Genomic DNA, 15,000 nt, shown 5'->3' with positions numbered 1-15,000 from the left:
AACTCTGTGTAACATGACTTTTATGTCTGGTTAATACAGTTTAGTGAGAACAACTCACAAACACGATGGCAAACAATAACAAAGGCCTGAGTGACGTCATCGCATACTATCTTGATATTCGAAGATGACGTCTCTCAGGCCTTTGTTATTGTTTTTGCCATCCGCGTTTGTGAGTTGTTCTCACTAAACTGTATTAACCAGACTATAAAAGTTCATGGTTACACAGAGCTTGTGTGTTGGTCCGTTATACTTCCGGATGGCAATGTTGTGAACTCCTTGGCCAAGCGCATTCTATCTATAGCCTGACACTGAAGAGATCCACTAGGACTTATATTTTGACGTCCTTTTTTTAGGTTTGTGCAGCGGCCAGTGAGTTGTAAGTAGAGCTCAAGAAAACAAGCAATCCCATTGGTTAAACTATTGAATACAACTCACGATTTGTTTTCTTTTGTGGCCCAAGACTTGTCTTTTGACGAAATCTTTTGGTCAGTGTCAGGTTATAAGTTTACGATGGCTACGGTTCGTCCTCCCTACTTCTTGGTGAGGCTTCATCGCCCTTACCTCTTGTCGGTCCGTGTGTAACCGTAGCCATCGTTAACTTATAGCCTGACACTGATAAAAAAAATGACGTCAAAATGCCAGTCTTTGGCTACAAAAGAAAACAAACCGTGAGTTGTATTCAATAGTTCAACCAATGGGACCACTTGTTTTCATGAGCTCTACTAACGACAACTCACTAGACGGTGCAAAAAACAAATAATGACGTCAAAAGGCCAGTCTTTTTGGGTTTCAGTGTCAGGCTATAACTTAACGATGGCTACGGTGTAACCGTCAGTCCTACCCTTTCATGGTCAATACACTTCAACAGTCGTAACGTCACTTCCTTCCTAATGACGCATGGTAACTTAGTAACACTGGCTCTAAACCATTGGAACAACGGCGGGCGCCCGTATGAAATATTTCTCCGGGGAGCATAAAAGCGTATCCAGAGGGAAAAAAACATAAATTTGATCATGTTTTGAATTTTACACATTCTGATCACAAGGCATATGAAAAGTTCTAGCCAGCATGAAGAATAAAAAGTAATGATTTTTTTTGTTTAGAACCAAGATGGCCGCGTTGCCGGGCGGCATGACATCAGACTATTGAATCCAATTTAGACACCACCTTTGTCGAATGCTGGACCATGTGCGCATCCCTTGGTCCTTGCCAATATAATAATATAATACGGGCCCCGCTGCCTTCATCTCTTGACAGTCTCTAGCAAGGGAGGGTGATCGGGGTGGGCGGGTGGAGGAAACCGGGTGCGTTCCATGTCCCAGAAAGCATTAATCGATTTAGTATCGTATGTCAATGTTCATCATGATTGGACGAGGCCACTTATTGTCAGATATCGCATAACGCCTCCAGATCAACGACCAAACTAGCTTGGTCACACTTCTATCTGGTTCATATGAGGACAGTACCGTTCACTTACATTGACCCACTAGTTAAACTTTTTGACATCAATTTTATCAAATCATAAATATAGCCCGTAATCTATCTTCTTATAAATGGACCAAATTGTCCTTACCAAGAGAACGGTCATACCGACGAGACGAGAGCTGTTCTAATAAGTTATTTCTATCTTTCACGGAACAATGGACAAGGCGTTCCTTATTTGAAGTCTGGCCCAGAGTGAGTGACGTCAAAAGCTCCCCGCTTTCGGTTCAAACTCTTATTACAATAACTTGATATTTTTCTAAATTAGAAATGGACATTGATTTTGTAGGAAAAACGTGAATTTATCAACGGATCAATATCACTTACAAGCCTGATTTTAAATTGATGTCTAGTTTAATGAGTTAACAATAATATGTCCCTGTGCACCCCCCCCCCCACCCCCCAAAAGAAAAAAAATCCATCCAGGACGAACGTTTATTTTGTTGAATTAGGAGTTATGACTTGGATGCGAGAAAGAGGAGGATATAACGTTATGACCATTGTTCCCTATAGGGAATGAGACTAGCGGAAGAGTAGCCCGCGAGGACGAGAGACCATGCGCACAACCAACATGACGTTCTCTCTCTAATAACTTTTCCGCCGGTGACGTCACAGACTATGGGTGACGTCCAATCAAGGGACACTACTCTTCCGCTAATCTCATTCCCTATTGGAAAACCAACACAAATAGTTAAGAAACAAAAATGTGTATAAATTGTAGGCGCTGACTTGATGTAAAAACCAAAGCCACTCTAGACTAATAATATTGTTAATTGGATTGTCACGTGGTTTGGCAATTGTTAGCAAGCAGTATGCGAGATCAAGAAAGGAGAAAAGAAATACGAATACAATCATAATTATTACGATTAGCAGTTAGTATAAGAGTTAACGAGAATACGATGGGTGATTGAGTCTAGTGGTCTGACGACTGGCCAATGATAATCATATTTAAATACTCCTGTCGTACACTGACAATACGCTTTTTTACATTTTGGTCAGATAAAAACGTTTTATTCCTGAATCGATGGAATAAACTGACCTCCAGCTTGTCAGAAGATCTTAAATCTGAACTTCAAATAATTTTAGACACTTCATTAAAAAGTACTGGAGTCAAGAATTTTTTATACTAAGTCATTTTAGTCGATCATTATAGGAAATAAATACGATCTCTCCTTAATGTTAAAAAGAAAAAAAGAGATTTGGCATTCTTGCTCTAGTTGGTATACCTTGGTATAAAGTGCAACGACCGCTATGTTGCTACTTATTGTAACAATCATTTGCCGAGAATATAATGACAGGGTTCTTTCTAATATAAGTGTGGTCAAATGTATGAGATCGAGATTGTTGGAGGAAGTTTATTATTGATTTTCTTGTCTTGTTTTGTTCTTTTTATTGTTTTTTTTTTTGTTTTGTTTATTTTTCTTGGAATGCTCAAAGCGTATCGATAGTAATATAATTTAATTGAGCTGACTCATTCCAAAATCATACCATTTTCAAACAATAGAACTTAGAAAAAAAAAACAAAAGCAAAATATGTTTAATTTGCAAACGAGGCTCTCGGAACGCCCACGGAGAAACTGTGACATTATCAAACTGTCAGCTAAGCAAAGAAAGTTGGTATTGCGTCTGGAGCCAAGAGTGGTGGAGTAACAAAGATAATAATATATTCTTTCAGAGCCATAAGGCCCATCGAGTCAAAGTCTATTCTACCCGCGATTTTCCTATTTTTTTTGCGCACCCAAAATGTATGCGTTGTTTTAATTCAGTTCAATTTGGAACTCCTTATTACATATCGAACGCTTTCTTTATTTACTTTCCAAGATTTTTCTACAGAGAGTACCTACAAAATATCTATGTCGTCTATTTGGAATTTAGTAATGTATTTATGTCTTTATTGTTTGTTTGTTTGATTTTTGTTGGCTGAAGAAGGGTTTTGAGTTCAAAACGTTCCGTGTATAGTGTATTTTGTTTTGTTTTTAAACTGTTATATTTAATTTTGATTATTACTTTTTAAGTTTATTGCATGGTTTACTGACGAAGGGTGCTTTCGACATGACTCACCTTGCCATTTCATGTGGGAGAGCATATTCCTGGCAGCACGGTAACTTGCACTTTCTGCCAAAGTAGACCTTGGTCTTGTACCACACATCGCCTATGACGTCACAAGGCCAGGCTACGCATGTGTCCGTTGTCCGGATGATTTCCGGTTCTGTAAGGATTTCATCTTGACTGAGTTCTGTCAGAACTGTGAATCTGTGTCGACTTTTCTGTAAAATAATAATAATAATAATAATAATAATAGATTTATAGTGCGCCAAACATCCCTTCTTCAGGAGGGCTCTGGGCGCATAACATAGATTAAGCCTTAACACAATACACGAACAACGCTAATTATACACATAATCAAAAAAAAAAAAAAAGACAATGAACAATTATGTAAGAGCTATTGGGATTTAAAGTGTCACTAACGTGCCATTTTAAAAAATGAGCTTTTATATAGAGCAATATTCACTTAACGTGCTCAAAGCGCTTTACTTGGGATCCCTGGTCAACAGCAACATTTAACATGTAGGACGGGACAAAACCCCTGATAGGCGATATTACAATCTTTCGGACAAAGACAACGCTGAAAAACGGCCAGGTACTCATTTTACACATGAGTACGATGAGAGAACGTGAGTAAAGAGCCTTTTCCAAGGACCCAACTATGCTCCGAGTGAGTGAGGCTCGAGCCCAGGACCTTCCGATCCGAAAGCGAGTGTCATACCACAAGGTCACAAGCCGAACAAATGCGTGCAATCTAACAATATTCATTTCTGTACGATTCATTAATGTTCTTTCTATAGGGAATGAGATTAGCGGAAGAGTAGCGTCCCTTGATTGGACGTCAATTTACAGAGAGAACGTCAATTTGGTTTTGAAGTGTCGCAAGCCGCTTTCACCGGAAGCGAGGACGAGAGACGCATGCGCACAACCAACATGACGTTCTATCTCTAATAACTTTTCCGCCGGTGACGTCACAGACTATGGGTGACGTCCAATCAAGGGACGCTACTCTTCCACTAATCTCATTCCCTATTGGCCATTGACTGTATTTTTGTAAAAAGTGTAGCGCCGCTTTTTAACAAAATATTTTTATGCAAAGAACAATGGCTGTTGCTGACCCCTCCCTAAAAACTATTCTGTAAAATATTATTTATTAAGGCCTGACCAGTCGGCTAGTTACGATTTAGAGTAATCTAAACACACTGAATCATGTCGTGATAGGATTCCATAACCTTTGATGGTATGGAGATGGTATGGTGTGGAGAAGAGACGGAATAGAAAAGTTGGTAACATCTGGGATGATCGAAGGAAAGAGAGCTAGAGGAAGACAAAGAATGACTTGTCTAAATAACCTAAGAATGGCCAAATGTGACTTAAAAAGCAACAGAGATTTCACGCGAACCGCAGACGATCGTGATTCGTGGAGACAGCTGACCGGCAATGTGCTCAAGAGCACAAGCCACGATGGATGATGATGATGATATCAAACTGAATCATAAAATTATGAACAAATAAGTGCAGGAAATCTGTTTTACTTATTTTTGAAAAAAATAATGTAGGTGGTGGGGTTGGGGGGGGGGGGGATTTATGTTCCTGTAATCTCAACCATATTTTTCAAGGACAATTATGCCCCTATTCATATTTTTGTAAGGGTGAACCAGTACATACTCCATCCATTGCCAAACCGATTTCCATGCGTTCCCGGTCAATATAACACCTCGTCCATTCAGCTTGAAATTAATAGCCTATATAATCCGGTTACGAGTGAGTACCTATTGCCAGTGTGTTAATCGAAGCGGCTTGGGTTGGCGTGAGCACTAATACTTTATTCATCCAATAAATACAATGGAAGAGAGAGTCTGACAACGAGTGTCCGGTCACACAATGGAAAATGTTTGTCTGAGTGGCCTTGAAGTTGTCCTTCGACGCCATGAGTTCCATGGATTTGGAGTTTATCCCGGTTTCTCTGCTGTTAAATGATAGTAACAATTACTTCCTACCCTTTTGATACACACGAGTCTGTCGAAAAGTAATTTCCATAAATTTTGAGCTTTGAGCTTTTATATAGCGCAATATCCATTAGACGTGCTCAAAACGCTTTACAAGGGGTTCCTGGTCAACAGCAACACGTAACATTTAGGGCCTGTTAGGCGACATTACATTTTTTTTCGGACAGAGACAACGCTGTTAACGACCGGGTACTCACTTTACACCTGAGTACAGTGAGAGAATGTGAATGAAGAACCTTTTCCAAGGACTAAACTATTCGCCGAGCGAGGCTCAAACCCAGGACCTTCCGATCCGAAAGCGAGTGTCATACCACTAGACCACATAGCCGCACAATTTTGACCAACCCAACATCCCAGTCACTGCTGTGTAGACAGGAGGGGTTAGTTGAAATAAAATACAATTGGAAAAGAAATACCTCACTCGTATTCCAAAACAGTCTGTTTTCTTGTGAGTTGGATTATCTACCAATGGTGCTTTCAGTCATTTGAGCTATCAAATATAATTCGTCGTGACACATTTTTCAATTAATTTCCATGGTAGAATAATCAATTGCTTGTTAAAAAAATCCCCCCCCCCCCACACACACACACACAACACACACACAAAAGCAAAAATAAAATAAAATAAATAATATAATAAAACAACACAAAACAATCAAAAACACGTCGTATCATGAACTGCCGTGCCGTACTCTGAAAGAATAAGAATTAAACATTTTGGGCACAAAACTCGTCTTTCAATTATCGATTGATTAAAATTACGAAGTCCCAGGTTGGAGAGTTTTTGACAAGATGAGAGTCATTTTTAATCGATCGATATTTTATTTAAAAAGCAGCGTTCAGTAGAATAAAATAATACTTGGTGTACATCTTGTATTTTAGATCTATTGTTTTGTCCAAGGTCGTATTATGCATGCAAAAACCATTTTGCCCAATCAAGAGAGCTATTGAGATTACAAAACCATCCACGTCTTTGGTTTGTAAGGTCTTAAAATGTAACACAATGCACACGCATTTGCAATCTTTCCATGAGCCCTGTTGTCTTGGGGAAATAGAGGTTTACAGGATGCCATTGAAATTACCTCACCCCCCCCCCCCCCTCACCATTAAAAAAATCAGTTTACATCAAATTGACGTATATATATATATTTGCAGGTCTAATACCGAACGCAATTATGAGCTTGATTCAACATTGATGAATTTCCATTACAAAAATGGGCCCATAATAATTTGTGTTTCCAGACCTGCATATAAGTACACTTTGCACCAACATCATATCATGACATCATTTGAAGAATGTCTGTGGGTCTGGGGGTTTTCACTTCTTAACTTTGCCTGTTGTCTTGTTTTGTTCAATATTATTACATTATTCTGTTTTTATTTTCTGTTCGTGTTTTTCGTTCGTCTATTTATTTATTTATTTATTTATTTATTTATTTATTTATTTATTTATTTATTATTTATTTATTTATTTATTTATTTATCTATTCATTATTTATGAACCTTGCCATTCAATTCAAGAATAACGTTGTCTGTAGCAGTGGTAGGAGCAGGACTTCTAATTTATGTAGATTTGGTTTTGAGGTCAGTCGTGAATTGCCTTCAGCGAATCTAATCTGTCCCTAGCCCCCCTCCCTGTCGGCCCCGTCGTCATTTTCCCACCTAGTAGCCAAAGTGATAACTTCATTTTCAACCCGACTTTCTATGTGAAAGGGACTAAGAAAAAAAATGGTACCGTAACTAATTTTCTCCACTTCATCGAATTCTCAAACTTTCTGGTTCGGCTCAATCCGGTTGTAATTGCAGCCATCATTCGCCGCTTATGGTGGATGGAGGAAATGCGATTGACACTCGTTCTTCGCTTGATTTGACTTACAAAATTTGCGACCTCCGTTTTCTCCCTCTTTTTCATTTTATTTTCTGCAATGGATGCTCGCATTTCATGATTGCCGAGGGGCGAATCTCTCTCAAAGTCACCGATTTTCTTTGAGAGCTTTCATATCATATCTTATGTCGTCTTTGAATATATTTCAAAGTTTTGTTTAGAAAGTCAGACTGGATGAGTTATATATCATTTTATTGAAAATTGTTGTTGGATTTTGTTGTTTTGTTGTTGTTTTGTTGTTATTATTTTGTATTTGGTCTTATCTCATTAGATAAAATAGCTTGGCCATCGGGAAAATAGAAAGATCAAAACCAAGGAAATCTACGAGCACAAAGTATTTTCAGGTCTGACAGCCGAGCGCATTTACGGGCCTGGTTTAACATCGTTGTAATCAAAATTATTTTGCGTTGTTAATTCCATGTATTACAAATAATGGGCCGAAAACGATTTGGGTTATCAGACCTGCAAATAAGTACACGTTGATGGAAATAAACCAAGTACCCCATTTTATCCCATACTCTACCATACTGATACAAAACACTTTTTAAAAAATGGTGGCCAGAAAACTTTTAGCTCCAACATCGATTGATTGAAATGGCTCCCATCTTGTCAAAAACTATTAAACCTGGGACTTCATTTAATTTTGACCACAAAGTGAGGCTCGGTTCAATCGATCTAGATATGAAGGACGAGTTAACTGACCAAAATTATAAAAACGTTTTTTATCAGAGGACGCCAGTTTAGTCGATTAGATTCTTCTGCTATTTTACCATTTCCTGGGATGGGATGGAAGGACGAGCAATAGGGAATGAGATTAGCGGAAGAGTGGCGTCCCTTGATTGGAAGTCACCCATAGTCTGTGACGTCACCGGCGGAAAAGTTATTAGTGAAAGAACGTCATGTTGGTTGTGCGCATGCGTCTCTCGTCCTTGCATGCGCACAACCAACATGACGTTCTCTCTCTAATAACTTTTCCGCCGGTGACGTCACAGACTATGGGTGACGTCCAATCAAGGGACGCTACTCTTCCGCTAATCTCATTCCCTATCGTAGTCTTTCCATAGAAAGAAATGAGTTGACAGAGATCGCATCTCGCAGACGACATGAAGCATTAGTCAAATAAAAGCCTGTGAGTTTATCTTCCTCAGGCATTCAATATCGCTGTTGAATAAACACCTAAGAGTAAACTGTTTGGGGCCCAGAGAAAATTGAAAAGACACATGATTTCGCTAACACGCGCCCAAACACACACACACGTAGACATACATACACACACACACACACACAGAGAGAGAGAGAGAGAGAGAGAGAGAGAGAGAAAGAGAGAGACAGATATATTTATATTTATATATATAAATATATAATACATAATGTATGAGTTTATATATATATATATATATATATATATATATATATATATATATATATATATATATATATATATATATATACATATATTATAAACTGAGCGTGAGAGAAGAGAATCGAATATTTTCAACAAGATACATTTTGGAAAACGGACGTACATTTTGCCAATGTAAAATCAAAGTAAATTCTTTGTAGATCTAATGTTTCGAAATTCATAATTGTGCAGCCTATCTTCTTTTCAGACGCCATGCTAATACTCTTCAACAGTCGTAACGTCACTTCCTTCCTAATAACGCATGGCAACTTAGTAACACTGGCTCTAAACTATCGGAACAATGGCGGACGCCGGTATGAAATATTTCTCCGACGAGCATAAAAGCGTATCCAGAGGAAAAAGAAGCATAAATTGGATTATATTTTGACTTTCACACATTCTGATCACAAGGCATATGAAAAGTTCTAAACAGCATGAAGAATAAAAAGGAATGATTTTCTTTGTTAAGAACCAAGATGGCCGCCGTTGCGGGCGGCGTGACATCAGATTACCGAATCCAATCGCATTAAAAACAGAGAGAATAGCAGCTTTCGTGTGAATGGATAGAAATTACGTCACAATCGGACTTAGATCCCTCCATAGAATGAGCTCGAAGCGCTTTACAAAGAATCCCAAGCCAACAGCAACACTCAAAATTCAGGACGGAACATGATGCCTGAAAGGTACTATAAAATAATAATTTTCGACAACACGGTGGCTGGTAAAGCACTCATTTTTACACCTCGATTCCGTTGATAGCATAGCATGTGTTTAAAAAACATTTTCCAAGGACTCAACTTTGCGCGCAACACAACGGGACTCAAACTAAGGACCTGCCGGCCCGAAGGGGAGTCCCTTATCACATGACCACAAAGCCACAGAAGAAGAAGGAGAAGAAGAAGAAGAAGAAGAAGAAGAAGAAGAAGAAGAAGAAGAAGAAGAAGAAGAAGAAGAAGAAGAAGAAGAAGAAGAAGAAGAAGAAGAAGAAGAAAGAAGAAGAAAGAAGAAGAAGAAGAAGAGAAGAAGAAGAGAGAAGAAGAAGAAGAAGAAGAAGAAGAAGAAGAAGAAGAAGAAGAAGAAGAAGAAGAAGAAGAAGAAGAAGAAGAAGAAGAAGAAGAAGAAGAAGAAGAAGAAGAAGAAGAAGAAGAAGAAGAAGAAGAGAGAAGAAGAAGTTCTAGTAAAAGACTGACATGTAAGTGTAAAGAATTAGAGATTGCAATGGGAGACTCCTCGACAAAATTCAAGGGGACATAATTCAGGTCATCGATTCTGATTGAATAAACATCATTTCCTCCTTACCCAACTCCCTGCACCCCCCCCCCCCCCCCCCCCCCCCCCAACTCCCATCTTTTTGATGTATTAAAAATGTTCCATTATGCTTGTGAGAGCTTTAATTAAGAATAAAATAGGTGCATTATCTACTCCAACTTATTCCCTGTATTTTTTTTCTCTTCTAATCGCCATATATATATATATATATATATATATATATATATATATATATATATATATAATATATCTCATTTCCTTTGTTCTTTCATACAGTATTCAAGCTGGTACTTCACTCCTTCGTCACATTCCCGTGTCTATTTGTAAAAATATATCTCTTTATAATCCTACCTCTCTCTCTCTCCCTCCCTCCCCCAACCACCCGCCTCCCTCTGTCTCTCTATCCATTATGTATCTAATATATCGATCAATTAATCTCTCTCATGTTTTCCCTCCCCCCCCCCCTCTCTCTCTCTCTCTCTTCTCTCTTCTCTCTCTCCCCTCTCTCTCTCTCTCTCTCTTCTCTCTTCTCTCTCTCCTCTCTCTCTCTCTCTCTCTTCTCTCTTCTCTCTCTCCCCTCTCTCTCTATCTCTCTGTCTCTCTCTCTGTCTGCCCACTTCGTCTCCCTCTCACCCCCTCCAGTGTCCCATCCACTCCGTTCCTCCCATCATCTAATCACCAGTTGGATGTCAGGAACATCATTGAATGGTGATTGGAACCAGGTTTTTTATTGACCTATTTCCTACATAGCGACACTGTCCCATTTCCCTTTTGTTCTTTGATTATCTACGCTTTGGTGTGGAAACAGTGGAGTAGCAAAGAGGAGGGAGGAAGAGGATTTAGAAACACGAGAGAGGAGACAGGACGAGCAAAAAGGGAGATGGAAAGAGAGAAAGAAGAAAAGAAAGAAAGAAAGAAAGAGAGAGAGAGAGAGGTAGTGTAATTGATAAGAGAGTGAGGGAGAGAGAGAAAGAGGGAGGGAGGGAGGGAGGGAATGAAGCTATAAATAAATTTTATATATATATATATATATATATATATATATATATATATATATAGAGAGAGAGAGAGAGAGAGAGAGAGAGAGAGAGAGAAAGAGAGAGAGAGAGAAAAGGGTTAGAGAGAGAGAGACAGAGAGAGAGAGAGAGAGAGATATCGAGAGAAACTGTTTCATGCACTTTTCTTCTCATTCTAAAGCCATTTGATATGTTGTATTGACTGCCTGCGATACGATTGTTTGAATAAATCAAGTCAGAAATAGATAGATAGATAAATACATAGATGGATAGATAGAAAATATATAGGAAGAAAAGTAGGTAGATATAGTTGCAGATATCTAGAGAGATAGACATGTAAGTTCGTAAGGTGGATAGATAAATACATACATTGATAGAAAGATGGATGGGTGGATGGATTGATTGATGAATGGATGAATGATGGGTAGACAGATAAATAGACAAATTGAGAGCTAGAGAGAGAGAGAGAGAGAGAGAGAGAGAGAGATGTTTCTATCATCAATAGCGGTCTTTCAAGCAATACGCCATTCAATTCACTAAGCTCTACCAACAAACACACCACACACACCACACCACACACACACACACACACACATATACACACACACACACACACAAACATACACAAAACCATTTATTTAATGAACAATAATATTATATTTTTCTAAATGGACTCGGACGATTGAGAATGAAACCACTCACGACATGACTGTCATGTATTGAGTCTTCAGACAACTCAAACATCAGCGTAACTGAAGTCAATTTATACTACATCCATTAACCAGACTTTGAAAAGACGGGTATTTAAAAATTTGGCCAGATAACTCGTCCTTCAAATACCGATATCTACTACATCCATTAACCAACTTGGAAAACAGTATTAAAAATTTTACCAGACAACGTCCTTCAAATACCGATATCTACTACATCCATTAACCAGACTTTGGAAAGACAGGTATTTAAACATTTAGCCAGATAACTCGTCCTCCAAATATCGGTATCTACTACATCCATTAACCAGACTTTGAAAAGACAGGTATTTAAACATTTGGCCAGAAAACTCGTCCTCCAAATATCGATATCTACTACATCCATTAACCAGACTTCGGAAAGACAGGTATTTAAACATTTGGTTAGATAACTCGTCCTCCAAATACCGATATATACTCCATCCATTAACCAGACTTTGAAAAGACAGGTATTTAAACATTTGGCCAGATAACTCGTCCTTCAAATACCGATATCTACTACATCCATTAACCAGACTTTGGAAAGACAGGTATTTAAAAATTTGACCAGACAACTCGTCCTTCAAATACCGATATCTACTACATCCATTAACCAGACTTTGGAAAGACAGGTATTTAAAAATTTGGCCAGATGACTCGTCCTCCAAATACCGATATCTACTACATCCATTAACCACACTTTGGAAAGACAGGTATTTAAACATTTGGCCAGATGACTCGTCCTCCAAATACCGATATCTACTACATCCATTAACCAGACTTTGGAAAGACAGGTATTTAAAAATTTGGCCAGATGACTGGTCCTCCAAATACCAATATCTACTACATCCATTAACCAGACTTTGGAAAGACAGGTATTTCAAAATTTGGCCAGATTACTCGTCCTCCAAATACCGATATCTACTACATCCATTAATCAGACTTTGGAAAGACAGGTAAATTAAAAATTTAGCCAGAAAACTCGTCCTTCAAATACCGATATCTACTACATCCATTAACCAGACTTTGGAAAGACAGGTATTTAAAAATTTGGCCAGAAAACTCGTCCTCCAAATACGGATATCTACTACATCCATTAACCAGACTTTGGGAAGACAGGTATTTAAAGATTTGGCCAGATGACTCGTCCTCCAAATACCGATATCTACTACATCCATTAACTAGACTTTGGAAAGACTGGTATTTAAAAATTTGGCCAGATGACTCGTCCTCCAAATACCGATATCTACTACATCCATTAACCAGACTTTGGAAAGACAGGTATTTAAACATTTGGCCAGATGACTCGTCCTTCAAATACCGATATCTACTACATCCATTAACTAGACTTTGGAAAGACAGGTATTTAAAAATTTGGCCAGATGACTCGTCCTCCAAATACCGATATCTACTACATCCATTAACTAGACTTTGGAAAGACAGGTATTTAAACATTTGGCCAGAAAACTCGTCCTTCAAATACCGATATCTACTACATCATTAACCAGTCTTTGGAAAGACTGGTATTAAAAAATTTGGCCAGATGACTCGTCCTCCAAATACCGATATCTTCTACATCCATTAACCAGACTTTGGAAAGACAGGTAAATTAAAAATTTGGCCAGATGACTCGTCCTTCAAATATCGATCGATTTATATGACCCTCGTTTTAGCAAACACTATCAAACCTGGGACTTCGCGAGGTCCCAGGTTTGAGAGTTTTTGCCAAGACGAGGGTCATTTAAATTGATCGATATTTGAAGGACAAGTTTTCTGGCCAAATTTTTAATTACTCGTCTTTCCAGAGTACTGTAGTTAGCTGGTCGACCACGATGAAGCATCCGCTGTACAAACTCAGCAAGACCACCCATAGTGCCATAGACGTGTTAAGTCTTTAACGTCTGGAACGATCGTTTGTTCAAATACTGATTTAGACCCATCGTCTCAACGTGGTATAATAGGATTCAGTTGTCCGATGTCACGCTGCTCGGCAACGGCGGCCATCTTGGTTCTAAACAAAGAAAATCATTACTTTTTATTCTTCATGCTGGCTAGAACTTTTCATATGCCTTGTGATCAGAATGTGTAAAAGTCAAAACATGATCAAATTTATGTGTTTTTTTTTTCCTCTGGATACGCTTTTATGCTCGCCGGGGAAATATTTCATACGGGCGTCCGCCATTGTTCCAATAGTTTAGAGCCAGTGTTACTAAGTTACCATGCGTCATTAGGAAGGAAGTGACGTTACGACTGTTGAAGAGTATTGTGTCTGGGTGAACCTAAAGCCGAAAAGTTATTTTTAAGTTTCTCTTATCAGTGGAAAGGAACAAAATAAATTGAAAAAGTAGAATGTAGTTGTAGTGGTAGTAGTAGTAGTAGTAGTAGTAGTAGTAGTAGTAGTAGTAGTAGTAGTAGTAGTAGTAGTAGTAGTAGTAGTAGTAGTAGTAGTAGTAGTAGTAGTAGTAGTAGTAGTATGTAGTAATAACCCCACCCCCACCCCCATAAAATAATTTTAAAATCCCGGAATAATTCGAGAAAAACACGAATTGTCAGCTCTGCGCATGCGATAGATCTTGGCAGCAATATCCTGTACCCAGCCTCGGGCTATTTCGAGTCTCACTCAGAAAAACGAGAAACTTCCAGATAGTTTACAGGGAACTGAAGAATCATCTCTCAGAGAAAACACATATACACCCACACACACTCACACACACACACACATACACACACACTCACACACACAGACACACTCACACACATGTACACACGCACACACATACACTCACACACATACACACACACTCACACAGACACCCACACACACACCCACACACACTTCACACTCACACACACTCACACACAGACAAACACACAGCACCCACACGCTCACCCACACACCCACACACACTTCACACACTCACACACATACACCCACACACACCCACACATCCACACACCCACACCCACACACACTTCACACACTCACATACACACATACACCCACACACAAACTCACACACATACACACACACTCACAAACAGACAACATTCACTTACATTAGGCTATTCCCCTGACAGAAAGGCGAGACCGAACCAACCCATCCCAGGACAAGTAAACAGTGTTTACACTTCAGTATATTTATTTTTAATTGTTTATACCTAC

At 38.8% G+C, this 15,000-nt stretch overlaps 1 protein-coding gene across 1 annotated transcript in view; it reads right to left on the bottom strand.

The window, feature by feature from the left end:
* The window catches only part of LOC144968944 (uncharacterized), a 93,792-nt gene that overhangs the window by 41,363 nt on the left and 37,429 nt on the right, over positions 1-15,000 (bottom strand). The window contains exon 2 of the mRNA XM_078907828.1: positions 3,544-3,749. Coding sequence (XP_078763954.1) covers positions 3,544-3,749 — 206 coding nt within the window. The remainder of the gene's footprint in view (positions 1-3,543; positions 3,750-15,000) is intronic.

Source organism: Berghia stephanieae, chromosome 3 (genome assembly GCF_034508935.2).
Source record: "Berghia stephanieae isolate SIO BIC M18660-M18661 chromosome 3, UCSD_Bste_1.3, whole genome shotgun sequence".
Lineage (NCBI taxonomy): Eukaryota > Metazoa > Mollusca > Gastropoda > Nudibranchia > Aeolidiidae > Berghia > Berghia stephanieae.
This window is presented reverse-complemented; position numbering and strand designations above follow the sequence as displayed.